The sequence below is a fragment of the Amphiura filiformis genome, chromosome 1 (assembly GCF_039555335.1).
Source record: "Amphiura filiformis chromosome 1, Afil_fr2py, whole genome shotgun sequence".
Taxonomy (NCBI): domain Eukaryota; kingdom Metazoa; phylum Echinodermata; class Ophiuroidea; order Amphilepidida; family Amphiuridae; genus Amphiura; species Amphiura filiformis.
The window spans coordinates 56,742,771-56,763,110 of NC_092628.1; the positions used below are offsets into that span (position 1 = coordinate 56,742,771).

A 20,340-nucleotide genomic window follows, 5' to 3' on the forward strand; every position below is an offset into this window, starting at 1 on the left:
ATTTATGAGGTTTACTTCGAGGACTGTTAAATATTAAAAATATCAATTTTTAATCATTTGCCATAAACATGATATTTAAATTGCGAATTTTAAAAAAAATCAAAATTATTTGATATCAGGACATTCAGAATGCAATTCGATATGTCACTGTGCTCTCATGTCCCATAAAAAATACTGTCCAAAAGTTCATACTCCAGCTCTTAACAGTCCTTGAAGTAAAATTTATAAATCTAATGATATGTGTGTAGCTGAAAAAACGACGATCATTTGAAATTTTGACATTTCGTACACATTTTTCCCCAAAAGGCCTCATTTTTTAGGTGTTTTGGAAAAAAAATCAAAATCTTCAATACGAAAGATCAAAATTTTCAAATGATCGTCTGCTTTTCCTCCCAGCTACATACACTATATCATTAGATTTATAAATTTTATTTCGAGGACTGTTAAATACATGTCAAAAATATCATTTTTTAATAATTTGCCATAAAATATGTCTTATATCGCAAAAAAAAAAAAATCAAAATTATTTTATATCAGAAGGACATTCTTCGTTTTCAGAATGTAATTCGGTATGTCTAATTTGTTCTCATGTCCCACAAGAAATACTGTGCGACAGTGCGAACGTTCATACCCCAGCCCTTAAACAACGTTGTTAGAATATTTTGCAATACCATTTCAGAACAAGGTTTTGTTTGTTATGAAAACGTTTTATACCATTTATGTACCCTTTGTATAATCAAGATAACCCGACATTTAAACATTTTCTGACAAACTTTTCCAATCTTTTACGAATGATGTCGAAAACGTTTTGTGTTTGCTGAGCCAGTAAAACATATCAAGTTTTTTGTCTGAATACCATATTTGTTTTGATTTTATTTCGACGAACTTCGGAAAACGCAATTTACTTATTGCACGAATGAATGAATGGTACGATATAAAGACTTTAAACTTCACAATAAATCCCGAATAGGCCTACCTGTATAAACTTCAAAGTTTGAAGTTTAAATGCTAGGATCAACATACAACTTTCGGCATTCACAGCTATTCACAGACATTTTCAATTTCACGAAATGACGAGTTAAAGATAAAACTATCCGCAAAGTTGTCACCCATCTGACATATAATATACAAAATACCTGCACTATCGACTATCAGCTCGATGCATTATTGTGACGGATTCAAAATCTTCACACTCGCAAGGCCTACATTGTACTTTTATTTAACCAAAATTTAACGATGTTCATATCAGTTTGATGCATTTTTTTGTTCGATACAACAATACAATTTCCTTGTTATTTCAAGTTTAAACAACATTTTTGCAAACAAATCACTGAGCTGCAGTAGACTGTGAGCTGTGCCGGAGTCTATTCAACCTGTAAGGTTTCTCTGCAGATGTTCTCCAAAGCACACATTCTGTTCAGTGACGTAACAGTGAGTCTTATCTGATCAGAGAATTATCACAATGGATGTGCGGATCTCAGCTTTAACTGTTCCTTGTCTCTTTTTGGAACATTTTGCAGTCTTTATGGGTTATATCTGATGATTATTTTATTTACTGAGCTGTACCAGAGACTAGGTTGGCGAGCCGGCTGGTTTGTAATTCTTTTTTCCCCGAAGCTTCTCATGACGATATTCATCTGTAAAAAAAAAGAAGACACAGAAAAAAACATTACAGGTCTGAAGATTTATACACGTTGCAAACATTAATTTTTAATAGCGTGATCAATGCATTTTCAGATATAACCTTAAATTTTTTGCCTCTTATATAAATTTATATAGTCTTCATCACAAAAGCAATTAAACATGCGCTGTTAATGTTACTGCAGCAATGAAAATTGCACTTGTTCATGTTAGATCTAATCATCTAATGTTTTTTCTTTCTTTGTCATAACACCATGCAGCCTTCGGGCATTAATGTAGTAAATGTAAATCTCTTACAGGATTTATGAACTGAGAGATAAGCTTTATTTTGTGATGAGTTCGATCTTCAAGATACACAAGAAGCCCCGGGACAAGAAGCAACATTTTAAACATTGTCTATCCATTAAAAGCAGGTGAATTTATACACGTACGGGGGGGGGGTCTCAACTTTCAATTGATTTGAGTGGTGATGTGCAGCTGGGACTCGTCTAAACTAAATGGCTGAAAATGCACCTAGAATCTGACGCACAAAAAAGTTGTAGCGATATTGACCAAAGTTGTTGAGAAAATTGAGGTCAAGATGTGTGAGTGTATTTATTCAGCAGGGTTGGCATTCATGTCCAACACGAACGTAAATACAAATGATTTCGCATGAACCAAGCATTGGATTCAAACTTGTGTCCAATATTTCGAAGGGTTTTATGTAAATGTATATTCAAAGAAAACGACCTCGAAATTAAAAATCTTTCGGACATGATTTTCAAAGAATTATGATAGGGGGCCTACTCAGACATGCGATCCTTCATGATTTAAAATAGTTCGGAGAAGCGACCCTAAACCAATTTGAAAAAAAGAGGGAGCATTTCGAAAGTGGCAAATGTTTGCATAGATTTTTTCTCTCGAAACACGTTCATTATGAGCACGGCGAGTGTGTGTTGCGCTGTCACGCTGTAACGAGCCTGTTACAAGAGTCGGTGGGAATCGCCCGAAGGAAGAAATATCCCAAATGTGTCCCTCTTCAAAGGATTTGTGTTTCCATTCAAATCAGTATACTTGAGAAAATAAAGCTGCATCGTGAGGTGTCAATATACGCAGAACAAAATGATCCATCTATTGATTACTTTATTTGATAATTTAGGATTATTGTCGTTAAGATATTTAAGTGTAGCCTACTGATGATACTTTTTGCGCAGTTAATTTTCGCTAGGTGCACGTGTAATGTTAATCAGCGTTCTTGATATCATTTGTCTTAAGGGAACTGGAATGAGCGTTTCGACAGCATTTTTTGTGGGACATGAGAGCACATCAGACCTATCGAATTGCATTCTGAATACGAAGAATGTCTTTCTGATATCAAATAATTTTCATTTTATGAAATTCACGATATAATACAAATTTTATGACAAATTATTAAAATTTGATATTTTTCACATTTTGGAGATATAACAGTCCTCGAAGTAAATTATATAAATTTAATGATATAGTCTTAAAGTGTATGTAGCTCGGAGGAAAAGCCGACGATCAATTGAAAATTTTGACCTTTCATATTGAAGATATGGATTTTTTTTCCCAAAAAGACCTAATTTTTTTGGGTGTTTTGGGGAAAAAATCCATATCTTCAATACGAAAGGTCAAAGTTTTCAATTGATCGTCGGCTTTTCATCCCACCTACCTACACTTTAGGTAGAAATCATCAGATTTATAAAGTTTACTTCGAGTACTGTTAAATATCAAAAATATCAATTTTAATGATTTGCCATAAAATGTGTATTACATTGCGAATTTCAAAAATCAAAATTATTTGATATCAGAAGGACATTCTTCGTATTCAGAATGCAATTCGATATGTCTGATGTGCTCTAATGTCCCACAATAAATACTGTCCAAACGTTCATACCCCTTCCCTTAAGTAAAGGTTGGTTAACAAATTAATAATAATTGCAAATTGAATTGGTAAATGGTAACCTTTAACATGTTTTTTCCCATTTTCTTTTCTTGACCATAATCACAGACATTATAGCTCTTATATTAGTCTATAGCTTGACATGAGCAATTTTCTTTACATAGAACCATATCATTTATGTATGTTATACCCGCGATGTATGAAAAGACCGACTTAACAGAAGAAAGATATCATCTTACGATTTGCATCTTCTGCTCTTTTGTCTCATTATGGCCCAAATGGGGGTTAATTTCAGGAAGTACATTTGTGCAGTCTCGCATAATTATGATCAAACACGATTCGATCTGTGATTCAGCATTCAGATAATCTCATATCACCATCTAACCAGACGCTAATCTGTCATTCTTCAAAACATGCAACTAAGAACACCTGCTTAACATAGAACTAATATTTTTGCAAAGATTGCTTTAAGACATACGATGCAATTTGCGAATCTTTAAATACGAGCCAAGCAATACCTGGAATATGGGCGCGGCGCGAAAAATGTGAGAAAAGTGTAATATCATAATTTTGTGCGTGTGTTTATGAAAGCAATATACCTTTTCTGTCGGACAAATACAAAAAAAAAATCGCAATTAAAATAGCAAGATTCTCATTTTTAACTTTTTTAAATCATGACGTGATTGGGGCTCGAGCAAACTGGCATATGAAAATATTGAGAGAGAAAAATCAGGACTCAGCGGGAATTGAACCCCGGACGCTGGATTACCGGTCCAGTGCTTTACCACTGTCCTACCTGAGTTCACAGTCGGTACTCGGGCAATCTCAACTTAAGTCCCCATGATAACTCTCTCATTGTGTCTCAGCGGCCAATTATATATATTAAATAATGAAGAAGGAGGCGTCCTATATGCTTCACCCTGGCAGGGCGTAAGACAATGCGAAACACAAATTAATATATGCGAGGATCGGAAATAAACGATGCAAGCCCGAGAAATTATAATTTAAATGACGTGATTGGGGCTCGAGCAAACTGGCATATGAAAATATTGAGAGAGAAAAAATCAGGACTCAGACGGGAATTGAACCCCGGACGCTGGATTACCGGTCCAGTGCTTTACCACTGTCCTACCTGAGTTCACAGTCGGTACTCAGGCAATCTCAACTTAAGTCCCATGATAACTCTCATTGTGTCTCAGCGGCCAATATATATATTTAATGAAGAAGGAGGCGCCTATATGCTTCACCCTGGCAGGGCGTAAGACAATGCGAAACACAAATTAATATATGCGAGGATCGGAGCCCCAATCACGTCATTTAAATTATAATTTCTCGGGCTTGCATCGTTTATTTCCGATCCTCGCATATATTAATTTGTGTTTCGCATTGTCTTACGCCCTGCCAGGGTGAAGCATATAGGCCGCCTCCTTCTTCATTATTTAATATATATAATTGGCCGCTGAGACACAATGAGAGAGTTATCATGGGGACTTAAGTTGAGATTGCCCGAGTACCGACTGTGAACTCAGGTAGGACAGTGGTAAAGCACTGGACCGGTAATCCAGCGTCCGGGGTTCAATTCCCGCTGAGTCCTGATTTTTTTTCTCTCTCAATATTTTCATATGCCAGTTTGCTCGAGCCCCAATCACGTCATTTAAATTATAATTTCTCGGGCTTGCATCGTTTATTTCCGATCCTCGCATATATTAATTTGTGTTTCGCATTGTCTTACGCCCTGCCAGGGTGAAGCATATAGGCCGCCTCCTTCTTCATTTTTTAAATCATGTAATTTTATCTCACATATGAAATCTTGTTCTCAGTTGTTTTGAACTTTGACACTGACCTGACAAAGTAACAAATGTCATCCCCCATGAAATACTCCATATCCAGCCGACGATAAAGATAAATGTTATTGCCTGTAGTATAGCAGCAAAGAGATTCCAGAAGAAGGCTTTGCATGGCGTCGTCTCCGTGAATCCGCAACAAAACACTGTGAAAGCTGATATGAATGTACCTGCACGGAATGATAAAATAAACGAGGTAATAAGCATGGGAAAAGTATATTGCTATGAATTTTAACAATAATATATTCCAGCCAGGGTTTTCTTTAACGCACAAAACACGCGTATTTACGCTTTCAGGCAATTTTCTGACTCCTTCAAATCCCTAGTTCCAAAGTCCAATGCGTACAAAATCTTGAAAACGTACGCGTTCAGATATTGCAAGAGAAATAGAAAAAAATTGAATAGAGAAACACCTGATATTGTGTATTTATTCTCGGCTTTTGGCATAGGACCTATACTCCCGATATGTAGGACAACAAACGGCTTTATGGACCGGCATTTCACAATTTTCAGCTTTTCAACTGTTCAAATTTAAATTTTACACAGTAATAGTGCCAAAATGGTCCACCAAATCGCTTCAATTAGGTCTTCATTTTGCAAAATTTTCCAAGTTCTAAGGGGGTACATCACCCTGCGTAGTTGATAAACAAATGGCCACTTTCACTTCTGCTTTCGACATTTGCCAATTTATGTTTAACACAATTTATAGGCCTGCCATAATAGGGAAAACTTGCCGTCCACGAAAGACTCCATGGACTGCTCATTTCACAAATGTTCGGCTTTTTTAAACTAAAATTGTACACATTAATATTGCCAAAATGATCCACCAAATTGCTTCAATTGGGTCTTCATTTTGCAAAAGTTTCTTACTTCTCAGGGGGCATCTTTAAATATTATTATTTTCTTCCAAAATTGCCCCCACCCCCTTCTGACTGCTCTAGATCCGCCACTGCTCCAAACAGTGGCGTAGATTTCTTTTTGACCCGGGGTGTGTGGGGGGGGGGGGTGTCTTGAAGTATAGTGAATCCAGGACCTTTTGGAGAAAGAATAAGTTTATGGTACAACAAATTTTGCCATTTTGAAGCTTAACTGTTGAAATATGTTGCAAAAGTGGAATAAATTCGCGAGAAGCGCGCAAAAATGTGCACTTTTGGGGCTAAAATGGCCAAATATGAGATTAATTTGGTCAGAAACCAACATACAGGCGTCAACATTGGGATCCCCCTGGCAAAATATTGGGGGAGATCCCCCCACCACCCCAATCCGGATATGGCTCCAAAAACACACATGTTGTTAAAAATATATTTTATTATTAATTATATTATTATAAAAATACCCCTTGGGCAATGTTTTTGACTCCTTCAGAGGAAAAATTCACAATTGAAAGGGTCAAAAAAATTTGAAAATACCCCTTCAGTAAAATGCTTAAAGAAAACCCTGATTCCAGCACTGGTGGGGTTTAGGCCTATGCGTACCGAAGAGTGAGAACACGGGCATCTAAAATCAGAACCTTTGTCTGCCCTTCCCTGATGCTCGTCTTCCTGAAAACTAATGAGGTAATATACTAATAAGCATGAGAAAAAATATATTTTATGAATTTTAATATATTCCAGCAATGGCGGGGTTTAAGTAAACCGAAGAGTGAGAACACGTGCATCTATATTGAATCCCCAGTCAGAACCCTTGCCTGCCCTTCCCTGATGCTCCTTCCTCAAAAGAACAGGTATAGTTTCAGATGTGAATGGAGAAGGTGACAAGGTCCAGAGTTGCTACTCTTGAAACAAAGACAACAAAATGGTTTAGAGAGAAGGATCATACCATTCTCCTGATCGCACTGTACCTGAAACGTAAAAATAATGCAATTTCGAGTCACTAATCATGCTATAATGTCAATCAATCACGGTAATTTTACGGAAAAGTGCCATCAAATAACGGTATTTTTTTACAGTGTAACACTATTTAAAGGGCATTTCGTGATCCACAGCCTCATCCCCCCACTTTTCTCAAAAAAAGTTGAGATTTTTATATCAATGGAAACCTCTGGCTACATAATGTTTATGTACAAAATATTTCTTGCAGATTAATTCGTTTTGCAAAGATATCGTGAAATTTGAATTTGGTTCTGGTGCACCAGAACAAAATTACAACGCATTGTCTATGGAGCAGTGTAATACACATAATCAAGCATAACTCGCAAACGCAAAATCGGAATCAACTGAAATTATGGGAATAAGCTTTTTCGTGGATATGTACTGAAAATGTCATAAAAAGAGGATGCTAGGATCACGAAATCCTCCTTTAAGAGCTCAGTTTGATAATGTCGTCAGAACTGGCTAGATCCACTTGCGAGTGATGTACGTCCAGCATGCATACACAGATTATAGAATATGTGATGCATAGAAGTCCAGCATATTAGGCCATATCAACTTTTGACACTGATGTGATTCAGTTTCTATCCCAACCCGGGGATTGATACCTATAAGTAAAAATGTTCCAAAACTACATGTAAACGTATAATAAATTTGAAGAATGTGAAAATATACTATGATTTTAGGTATTCACTGATGAAAAGTTTCACGGGATTCCCCACTCGTGATTGAAGACAAATAATGATAAAAATGAACACACCTACCGTAAAGCCTCGTCTACAAGCATATAGAATGCTTCTGATGAAAGCTAAATTAATCCAGGTGCCATTATGGAATTTGAGCAAATAAATTACAGATCCAAGCATATATAAACAAGTATTATTGCAAGACCAATCTATTGTATTGGCATATTTACGCATGTATCGTATTAATTTAGCTTTAATCAAAAACACTCTATATGCTTGTAGACGAGGTTTTACGGTATTTCACCGATATTTGATTTGTCAAGTTTTCAGTCAAAAGTTAATATCACCTTTATATCGAATGCAGACGCCATGTTTTTATAATAATCATTAAACATTGAGAATTTACGATCCTTTCATATGTATCGTCTTACTAGATGGTGATATAATGTATGCATGTTATATAGGGACCCACCTGTAGAAAGGCGTGAACTAGTAACACAAAATAGTAGAAATTGTCAAAAACGCACCTGCAACGTGATTTCACACGATGAGTCTGCATTAAAAACACCTTTCATCCTTTCTTTGCTATGCCTTCTCAAAAAGGGCTTATGTGTTAAAATAGGCAACAGAAAGTAACAGGAAAAGATTATGAATATTCATGTTACAAAGTAGGTGTGACACTGCTGGCACCTGTTCTTTTAGCATATTTTACAGAGCATCATTATTTCCACATTGGTTCTGAATTTAGGTCAAACTTTGGTGAAACTGAATAGGATTGGGTTGGAATAAAGGTTAATCAGTGATACATGAAGGAAGCGGACCAATCACGATCAGGTACGAATTATGGTAGGTCCTAGGTGCGTAGCCAGGGAGAGCCGGGGACCCCCCCCCCCCCGATTTTTTCAGGGATAAAATGTGGACTGCAAAGAGTGTCCTTAAAATGACTCAAAATGGGACAAAAATTGACAAATGGGGACAAAAATTTGGCTTTGCCCCTCAGACTAAAATCCTGGCTACGCCACCCCCTACTCTTATGGTTAAATACCACTAATTATATATTACACATGGGAAAATGGCTAATTTCGGGTGGAATTTTCTCATATTCAGAATTCTCACAGTTAAATGCCACTAATATCAGGTGAAACTATAGGGCCTATGGTTTAGATGTCAAATGATCAAAAACTCAACATAGGTTGACCTGAGACTTTTCTTGATTTAACGCACTGAACCGTAAACACCTTAAAATGGCAGTGCGCCCTCGAAGCTGAAAGTTACAATATGGTAGGGCGAATATTTACTAAAAACCGAAGCCGTATGTATGAATTTTGGTACTATTACAACAAAAATGTCATATAATGAGAGAAAATATACCATTTTGAAGCATCAAACCCTAAAAAGTACTTTTTTGGCTATATAACTTGATAAATTTCAGCGATTTTAATGCAGTCTTTTCAGATGTCATGCAAACAAATAGTCGTATTTCCATGTATCGCCCAGGTCTATTAGTGGTATGTAACACAGACGTATGTAACCTTTTATATAGACTAGTGAAATAACATAATAATGTAGTATTGTATTGCATTTTTCTCAACATATTATAATACTCGTATAATGATCTTTTCTCTTCATAAGATAACACAATGCTCAGGAAATTACACGCGCAGCCTTTGTGAGACATGATCCAAAAATAGCTTCATGTAATGTTTTTATAAACGACCATTAAAAAGTACATAAAGAAAACAGCAAATGTCGTTCCTGTGTAAAACTACAACTTTGTATCACATATAGTTTCCCTTATAATAGAGACTTACAAAACTAAATGTCATCGCGTAATCAAAAGTATCATGTCGAGACTTGACGAGATCCTACAAGTCTTATTCATTTGGCTTGAATTATCGTTTCCTTACAAAATGCCAGCTCAACACCAAGAAAAAGCATCGATCAAGTTTATGACATGAGGCCTTTTTCTTGTGGGTATTCAAAAAGTTTGTACAGGGATGTACCACGCCGTCCACGCGAACTCTGACTTTCTCTAAAACTGACAGTACATGCAGTATATGGGCTACAAATTATAGGAATCAATTTTACGAAAAATTGACATGTTAGGGAAAATCGCTTCAGTTTTTTTTAAATTCCCCCAAAACATGGTTGAACTTACTTTGGCCTATACATAATTATTCAGAATCAGCACAAAAACAACACCTTCCATGCCTTCCGTATCTTTAAAGGCTTATATGGGTCCAACGGAGCCGGTCTTCGCTACATCTACATACATTCGTTACAAGGGTTGTATTATGGGGTGTATGGGTGTGTGTTTGTGGGCAGGTGGGCTGAGTGTGAAGATATTGATATATCGTAGTTGGTTTGAGTTGTGAGGTCATCCAGGAAAGGGAAAGTCTACCTTGTTACTGCAATTGCTGATAAGAGAGGGGATGAACACATCGGATATGGGTGTGCGAAGTGGGGTGGTGGATGGGTGGGTGTTATGTAGCCTAAATGTAATGTTTGTTGGGGTGTGTGTGTATATTCGTGAGCAGGTAGGATGGGATGTATAGATATTGATAGAGCTGGTTTATGATGTGACATCACCCAGAAAAAGGAAAGTCTACCTTGCTGTTGATGCTGCCCTTGCTGATACCATACCAGAGAACAAAGGTATGAACCAGCTGATTCAATTTAACCTTGGGTGTTGTGTGGGGTGGGTTTGTAAGGGTATGTATTATAATAATAGCACTATCTAATATTTGTTTGTTGGTGTGTGTATTTGTGAGCAGGTGGGATCGGGTGTTGATATTGATATACCGTAGCTGTTTCATCATGCTATGTTGTGAGGTCACCCAGGAAAAGGAAAGTCTACTTTGATGTTGCCCTGTCTGGAACCATGCAGCGGACAAAGTGAACCAAATGATTCAATTTAACTTTGGGTGTATTGGGGTATGTGTGGAGGGATTTGTGAGGGTGCATGTGTATATCTAAAATTATTTGGTTTTTTTATGTTTGTGTGTGGGGTGTAGGCCTATATTTTGTAAGCATGGGTGAGATGTTGATATTGATATATAGCTGGTTTATGTTGTAGGAACGTCTACCTTCATGACCTTGATGCGGTACGTTTATTTTCTTTCTGAAACCAAAATGGGCTACAATATACTACCAACCCTTAGTGTTAGTAGGGTTAGGTTAGTTTAGCGTATATATTGCGGCCCGTTATTGCATGCGGCACTTGCTGATACCAGATGACAAAGGGTGTCTTATGCTTTCTGTATACAAATAGTCACAAGTATCCAATCTGTGACTCCAACCCTCCTTGTCAACTTCTATTTTGGCTCATTGTCTCACTCTTATCGTCAACAGAATACTCCTGGTACCCCCCGGGGGGGGGGGTCACCAAGAAAAAGCATCGATCAAGTTTATGACATGGGGCCTTTTTCTTGTGGGTATTCAAAAAGTTTGTACACTGACTCTGACTTTCTCTAAACCTGACAGTATGGGCTACAAATTACAGGAATCAATTTTACGAAACATTGACATGTTAGGGAAAATCGCTTCAGTTTTTTTTAATTCCCCGAAAGCATGGTTGAACTTACTTAGGCCTATGCATAATTATTCATAATCAGCACAAAAACAACACCTTCCATGCCTTCCGTATCTTTAAAGGCTTACATGGGTCCAACGGAACCGGTCTTCGCTACATCTATTCGTTACAAGGGTTGTATTATGAGGTGTATGGGGGTGTGTTTGTGGGCAGATGGGCTGAGTGTGTAGATATTGATATACCGCAGTTGGTTTAAGTTATGAGGTCATCCAGGAAAGGGAAAGTCTACCTTGTTACTGTAATTACTGATAACAGAGGGGATGAACACATCGGATATGGGTGTGCGAAGTGGGGTGGTGGATAGGTGGGTGTTATGTAGCCACAACTAGTCACAAGTATCCAATCTGTGACTCCAACCCTCCTTTTCAACTTCTATTTTGGCTCATTGTCTCACTCTTATCGTCAACAGAATACTCCTGGCACCCCGGGGGGGGGGGGGCACTCCAACTTTGGAGGTGACGCGTATGTAGGGCTGTTAAGACCCCCTTTTTCAGCGTCGCTGTCACCCAAAGACCCCATATTTTTGTACAAACACATGCTCTGTCACCCGAAGACCCCCTATTTTTTCATTTGATCTGTCACTCAAAGACCCTTACAAGTTCAATTTGAACAGCAACTTTCATTTATCACTGATTTTGTTACTTATTTTGACATTTAAAGCCATTTAGAGCTAGAAATTCGATTTCCGTGGTTTTTGTGGCGCTGTTTCGGCTCTCACCCAAAGATTCCATTTACAAAATGGTCATGTTCTCACCCAATGACCCCATATTTTTTACATTTTGCTCTCACTGAATGCCAAAAATCATGCTCTCACCCAATGACCCCATATTTTTTGCATTTTGCTCTCACCGAATGCCCCTTAGTGCAGAAGTGCCACTAATGCCAAACTCCCATCTTTGACAGCGGACAGGGCATATCTACTATTGTCTTCAGTTGATTCATTTCTTGGAGCTATGTCAAAGGGAATTAATTGTGCTCAATAGGGACCCCTAGTAAATGTTGGCCCTATTTATTAATACCGTATACTCTTGAAATGCCCGGATCAAATTTGATCTGAACCGGGATCAAATATGAACTTATGTGATTTCAGATCAATTTGATCTGGAATGCCATCAAACTTGATCCAAAAACATCAACAAAATGCAGGTCTTTTGGGGGGATTTGTTTTTCAATATTATATGAAAGGTCAAAATTTTCAATTGATGGTCGGCTTTTCATCTCAGCTATATTAAGTACATATTATTAGATTTATAAAGTTTACTTCGAAGACTGTTAAATATCAAAAATATCAAAAGTTTCAAATTTTAATAATTTACCATAAAATTTAAATTATATCGTGAATTTCAAAATACAAAATTATTTGATATCAGGATGACATTCTTCATATTCAGAATGCAATTCGATATGTCTGATGTGCTCTCATGTCCCACAAAAAATACTATGCAAACGTTGCTATCCAATTTCTTAACTGAAATATAACGTCCAAGAAAATGATTACAAACTACAAATAATGCAAGGGTGAATATTCATGTAATCCTTCAGTGTGGGTGGCTGATAATATTGGAATAATTATAAATGATAAAAATCAGTTAATTAACGTTGTCATGGAAACGTTAAAAAAATCCAAAGCTATTCAAACTTGTATGAAGTAGCTCTTGTAAAAATCCTCACCATTTTGCAAGAAAACATCTTAGGAAATGAATACTGACTTTTGTAAAGAATATATAGCCAATGGGAAAACATGACGATGAAATCAGGAATATAAACAGACACGTTTTATCATGTGCAGGTGGTTGTTTTTGTTTCCCCCACAGCAAGTTCTGAGTCTGATTGTAATACGGTGACCATATGCAGACATTTAATTTGAAAACGTGTTGTCCGATTTTTTAGTATCGTGTTTTCTATTTAACACGGAGACCAATCACCAACACTATCATTCTAGATTAAGTTCATTTGCGCCAGTTTGGCCCATCACGGAACAGTACGAACATATCGGGTGCTTAAGGTGGTACTACACCCCCTGATAAATTGTGTGACTAATTTTGCATTTTTCCCCAAAAATAACTTTAAAAAGTTATGTATATTATAGGGGCAAGGAATCCAACTACTTCACTGAAATTTCAGTGATTCACGACAATAAATCAGAAATTTATCAAGGGGTGTAGTACCACCTTAACACTGCCATTATTTCCATTAGCTCCTCTAAAATGTCAATGCAATCTTGCTTATGAACATGGAAAACTATACTATGGGCTACTTGCGGGGAGGAGACAAGTTTAAGTGACCGCTGTCTAATCACGAAGCTCCCGCGGCCAAGTGGTTAAGGCACAGGTCTTGTAAACTGAGGTCCTGGGTTCGATTCCCAGTCGGGGTCACTTTTTCTTCCTGACTCAGTTATTATTTGCGACGGTGAACCTGGTGAAAAATTATGTTTATTACTTCCTTATGAATGTCATTTTTACTGAGGGGAGCTAACTGAGGGGAGCTAACAGAGATGTAGTAGATAAAGAGACCTTCGGGGTCTCGCCTTCCGAGCGACTAACATGCTCAAAAACCACAACTTTTACAAAATAATACATCAGTTTTTTTCCATTTTGTTTTTTGGAAAATGAATACACTTTTACAACAAATTCGTTTATTTTTGCTCGCCGTATATGTAAGATAAACGGTTCAAAAATAAACGAATTTGTTGTAAAAGTGTATTCATTTTCCAAAAAACAAAATGGAAAAAAACTGATGTATTATTTTGTAAAAGTTGTGGGTTTTTTTCCCAAAATAAAAACACCTCGAGATAGTGTAATATTCTTCCCATGTGTCCTGCGTGCGAGTCTATTTAATGACAAATGCAAGTGATTTAATCAAATCAATACAGAATTGATCTCAATTGACAATTGTATTTGAAGTGGTTTGGTAGGTTATTCACTTGCTTTAATCCGCTGGAGTTTATTCACCCCGTGACCATTGTTATTCAAATGATTAATGAATAATGCAAATTATATAGAGTTGGACTACAATCTGGTTCAACACCATGAAATTTATATCTTAGAAAAATGTGAGTAGGCCTATAAGCAGATATTTGAAAGACCTAGTAACGTTGTGTCCCACACCACCTCAATGCCTTCGGCAAAATATTTCCCTAAGTTCAGGTGTGCCATTTGCGCATGCGCGAAAGTAGTTTGATTGACAGATTTCACCTCTGACCTCGATCAGCTGTTTTTGCGACAGTCATAACACTGACAGAAGTATCCAGTTGCGAAAATCGAATTATTTGCCTCATTTTAGCGACGTGCTTGGACTAGTTTGCAATAGTAATATTAGTATTCAATTCACTGAATATTTAGAGAAGCAAATGACATGATGGATAAGGACAGTTTAAGGCCACGGACATCGAATATACCACGAAAACTAGCTCGTTCACGTAGCGTTTTCGTTGTCCCACTGGCCTACTACACGTAGCTCGTTCACGTAGCGTTTTCGTTGTCCCACTGGCCTACTACAACGTTAATAACGTAGATTGCCTGGCGATCGGAGTGTTATCGTCAGAGCACCTCGGACTACACGAAAACATGACGAGATTTGTCCCATTCACCACTGCACCACACAGATCTGTTGTTCATGCACTGTCATGACTGTACATTCATGATCATTGCAATACAGTGTATGTCGTGTATGTGTATACCGTTCTCCTGGCTGAGTATGTTGGGTGTATGATGGACATAGGAACGGCGTCCATGAGACTCAGCGAGTCTAGTTGGGTGTGTTGTTTGTACCTCGACTCTGCAAGGTGAGTTTCTTTTATAACTCATTATTTTTTTAATGCACAAGTAAAACTAAACGACACAACATTAATTTTAACTGGCAGTGAGGATTCGCTATAGTATAGACGAATCCAACGAGCCAAGTCATGGTCAGGATTTGGTCGGCCATTAGGCCAAGTAAAATAAAAAACATGTTTCACGTCCGGGTTTTCGAAAAAAAGGAGGAAGAGGGGTCTTTTTATTTTCTATTTTTATCACAAAATTGGTGTAAATAGCCATACTTAGAGCTCAGTGTTTTAGCGTATACAATAATGCCTGGAAAAAGGAGGAGAGTTACACCCCTCAAATGATCACAAAACCTTCCTAACGTGTTTCTTGTATCTTAACAAGGCTATAGAAAGCATCCTAACTTCCTAGACATATATTTTGAAAAGTTATAACCGAATTTCAAAAAATAAAAATATATTTGAAGAAACCTCAAAAAAGGAAGCGGGAGGGACGTGAAACATGTTTATTTTTTTATTTGGCCTTATTAGGGTCCCTGCATGCACCAAACAGGTGTTGTGAGTGCCCAATTGGGTGGATTAAACCCGCTTAAAATTTGATGTGAGATTCTTTTTGTGTTGTAAACTGTCATCATTCTTTTGTCTGCGTGTAACACGGGTGGTAGAATGCAGTTTAAAATATCCTTCAAGGCGCATCATTTCACATTTTAGGTGAGATAGTTTGTCCCGTCAGCGGCTATGGCCGCCATTAAGGTGCAGGAATGCGTGAAATTTGATTCGTTTATAGGAAAATATGATTTTGACTTCATCTTCAGTCTCAATCCCAACCCACAGCAAGTGAGCAAACATAAAGTCTTGATTTTTGCAGAGTATGTAGGCCTACTATATGTTTACAAAGCAATCGTGTAAAAACAGAATTTTGAAAAATATTCAGGGCTTTCCCCTTAGCAAATGTTACAATGGCTTTAATTACAATGTCATACTGTATTGTATTTCCAGAAACTGGCACACGAAAGGTCCATTCAGCAAGGCATATCTTCCAAAAATCTGAACTATAAACACACGCTGAAGCAAAGCACCTGCAACCGAACAGCACAGCTTTCCTTATTGAGGAGGATGTAAGTAATTTCATTTACAAAGTGGTAGCCGAGGGGGTGCAGCACACCGCACAAAATGCCAGTACCTTATTCCTATGTGTTCCTATATTTAATTCTCAGGCACGACAGGTATATATGAAATGAAAGTGAACCAAAGACAAAAAATAAAAGAGAAAATCAGAAGGGCAAAAGAAAAGAAAAGGGACAAGGAACCCTTTTCACCGAAATTAACCTGATCATGACCGAAAATAGTGTAAAATACTGAAATTTTTGCGTACTACGTCCCAATAAAGCCTTTTTAGAAGCTCAAAGACATACAACCTCTCTATGTATAATTGTATGATGCAACTTTTTTGCAATGCAGAGTTTTTTGTGTACCACCTAAGTTTTATTTTGCCCTCCTTACTAAAAAAAGATGGCTATGCCCATGAAACTATGCACGACTAGTAGACTTAGTAAATTACAGATTAGTGCTTTAAATCTGTCTCCGCTCTCACAGTTCATAAAAAAAATTAAAATTGCAAAATGATTGCAAGTGACTACTTTTGACTTTATGACCTTTGACCTCACACCTATTGAAATAGATATCATGACTCTGCTACAATAATTTATCATTTTGGAAGGAAAATCTAAAAATTTAAAAAGATAGTACATTAAATTAAGGCTTTAAGGGAGTACTACACCCTGGCCAATTTTGTGCTTATTTTTTGCATTTTTCGCAAAAATTATAGCACATTGGTGACAAGTAAGATATGTATAGGGGCAAGGACTCCCAACTACTGTACTGAAAATTCAGCAACTCAAAGCAAGTACATGTAGTTATTGATTTTTTGATCAAATATTGGTTTTCCCTCATTTTTGACTGTAACTCCACAACTGTTGTCTGTGCTGATATAAATTTCCAGTGCAGTAGTTGTAGTCCTTGCCCCTATAATATACATATCTTACTTGTCCCCAATGCCCTATAATTTTTGAGAAAAATGCACAAATAGGCACAAAATTGGCAGGTGTAGTACCCCTTAAAACACAAACAGCCTAGATACCATAATCCTGATAATAATGTGTAATAATTAATCATTGGCTATTATTTTATTTTATTCCAATTTCCAGGTGCAGCAGTACTACTGAGGATACTGGTTTCGTGAAAGACAAAGAGGATGATGGTTTGGAAGTCAACAGCAGGCATCTGTTATCTGTCGCATCACTCGCTAGCCGTACTATAGGGCTTTTTAAACACACTATATCCGAGAACTGCTAAAACCCACTAACCGCTCCACCCAAAAGGGGGAATTAGCAGTCTGGGGTTTAGCAGTTCTCTGGATATAGCCAGGTTTTACGATATAGCATGGTTTTGGACCACCACAGTCAAAAGGCCGTAGTAGGGCTATCACTCGCATGCATTGAAAACTTTCCCAACATTATGTCAACAATTAAATTTTTTGAAGAAAATCTTTTCTGGAGGGTGAACATTTGATGAGAACTTAAATACTTGCATAGTAATTTATGTGGTGCATAAACTAACTAGTAAATGTTTGCTTCAATTATTAAAATAATAAGGACCTCAACAAATGACTCTGACATCATGTGATGTAATCGTAATGCATAGTTCCTTACAGGCTGTAAAAGTTGCATGGAATTATTGGAAATGTTCTAGGCACTTTTCTTTGGTTTGCCTCAAATTCAGCAGTGACATCAATGTCTTTTCATGGCTGCGCCACACGAACCACCCTTTTTTGCTACACAATTAACTATCGCTTTTACGATTCAATACGGGCGCCCACTAAAATATGCACCTACGTCACTACTGAACTTGAGGGGAACCAATGTATAGCCAAGGTTCCCTAGTCCAAAAATACGGATCGCTAGTCCGAAAAAAATAGGAAATGGTTCACAAGTCCAAAAATAAATAAGGTTTACAAGACCTTAGCAATGGAAAATCTGCAGCCATTAGGACTAGCGACCATTTTTTTCTTGGACTAGTGACATTTATGACTAGCGCACCTTAGGATTAGCGGATGCAGGATAGAGTAATTGTAGACCAAATTGTTTAGTAGCTGCTACTGGTTTACCTTCATCCCGTAAATATGATGAGTATCCAGTCCACTAATCAAGGGTTTAGGACCAGAAGGCCTAACTGCAATAGCTGCCCCATAGACATTTTGATAATTTATCTAAAATATGACACTTGGCAGCTATTGCAGATAAGGCCTCGTTAATGTCTGTTATTTATTAAATAAATAAAAGAAGACCCTACATGTAAACCCTTAACATAAAACTAAAATAAAAGAAGGTCCTACATGTAAACCCTTGACTTATAAATGCTTTTAAAGGAGTGTAAGTGTTCATAGTTTATTATTGGCAGACACTGTTTCTTTCATGAAAGCTGTGACTGTGCATCAATGCATTCACACCCAAAGCCTTCAGGAAAGACTAGCCGATGTCAGTCAATGCTACAATGTAGTCTTTTGTGAAGGCACCATATTAACACACAAGCTGGACTCGAATTTCAGTCAGGGCCATTGCCTGCAGTTTTTCAGTTTTGGCCTTTGTGCCCCTGATCTTTGTTAACTTCAAGGTGTTCTTCATTCCTCTTGACAAGTGGTGCCAAATGGCCTTGACAAAGGGTCCCCCCAAATGAAGGTCTGAACAAAAGCCTTCTCAAAAGACTAGTGGCTGCCAATAGACTGTAAATAAATGGTCTTTTGCACTCATTATCTCATACTTCATTACTAAATGTATTTTTACACCTATTTCTCTGGTACATAATTATTAGAAAGACAAGAGTTCATGAAAAAAAAAAAATGCATGGTGAATATGTAGCTTTGATCATTGTTTTAATTTATTTTGAGATCTGTAAGGAAGTGAAAAATAAAAGCACTATTTTTTTCATTAAAAAGTATGAAGAAGGAAGTCCAACAAACCAAAACAGTTGAACACACCTACTTAATAGATAATAAATGATGGGGATTTTTTACTACATGTATCCTCTATTGTGTGATGGAAGATATCCAATAAAAGTCTGCACAAAAAGTAACACAGCTGAAATATGCCTATAAGTTCAGAACTAGTAATCGTTTCCACAATATTTCTACATAGAAAGAAGGATGATTTATTTACGCTCATTTTGATACCCCATTTGTGAAATGTCGTTCAATACTGATAACACAGTACATAGTGCTTTTAAAGAAAAACCACAAATTTAAAAGTTGCCATTTACAGCAATCAATGGTTTCAATCAATGACTTCATATCAATACAAATAACCGCAACTTTCAATTTGGGTATTTTTCTTTAAAAACACTGCTGTGTTGTTATTATTGAACGAGATTGGACTAATGGGGTATCAAAATGCGCGTAAATAAATCATCCTTCTTTCTATGTTGAAATATTGTGAACACAATTATTAGTTCAAACGCTACAGGCATGTTTATAACAGCTGCGTTACTTTTTGTGCAGTCTTTATTTTTATAATACAATTCAGCATATTCCCTCTAAGTGATTGTGATCTGGGACAAATCCAAAATTGGATCTAATCTATTAGAAATATTCAATCTAGAATTCAATCTTATTTGATTTTTAATCTAAAAAACATTTGGATGGATTTTTAAAAATCTAATTTGAATACATCTAATTTGATTTTAATCTAAGGGGTTAAAAATCAATCTAAGCAATTTTAATCCCATATATTAAAATTGAATTAGATTGAATTCTAATCTATTGGATTGAATATTTCTAATAGATCTTAATAAATTTTCACACATTCTGTTACACCTAATTTATGAGTCCCGACTTTCAACACAAGTATTGTTCTTCAATTAGTGAGATTGAATTCCATGACTTCCATCTGCCTCCGCTGCAAAATGTGACATGAAATGGCTCACAGTGGCATTGGTTAATGGTGTCTGGCAGTTGGTTGTTACTTGTACAGTGTAGCTCTGACCTTTTAG

General features: G+C 36.9%; 1 protein-coding gene and 1 long non-coding RNA gene across 2 annotated transcripts in view; one reads left to right on the forward strand and one right to left on the reverse strand.

Annotated features, from left to right (window-relative positions):
* Nucleotides 1-594: 594 nt before the first annotated feature.
* LOC140149474 (protein stum homolog) overlaps nt 595-20,340 on the reverse strand; it is a 62,025-nt gene continuing 42,279 nt past the window's right edge. Inside the window, exons 3-4 of the mRNA XM_072171603.1 lie at nt 5,388-5,558; nt 595-1,637 (exon numbers count right to left, since the gene is read on the reverse strand). Of these exons, the coding sequence (XP_072027704.1) occupies nt 1,573-1,637; nt 5,388-5,558 (236 nt within the window). The 3' untranslated portion in view covers nt 595-1,572. The remainder of the gene's footprint in view (nt 1,638-5,387; nt 5,559-20,340) is intronic.
* LOC140149491 (uncharacterized) lies at nt 14,639-18,135 on the forward strand. The gene is made up of 4 exons (XR_011858690.1): nt 14,639-14,986; nt 15,048-15,318; nt 16,297-16,415; nt 17,505-18,135. It is a non-coding gene; the product is annotated as an uncharacterized lncRNA (long non-coding RNA).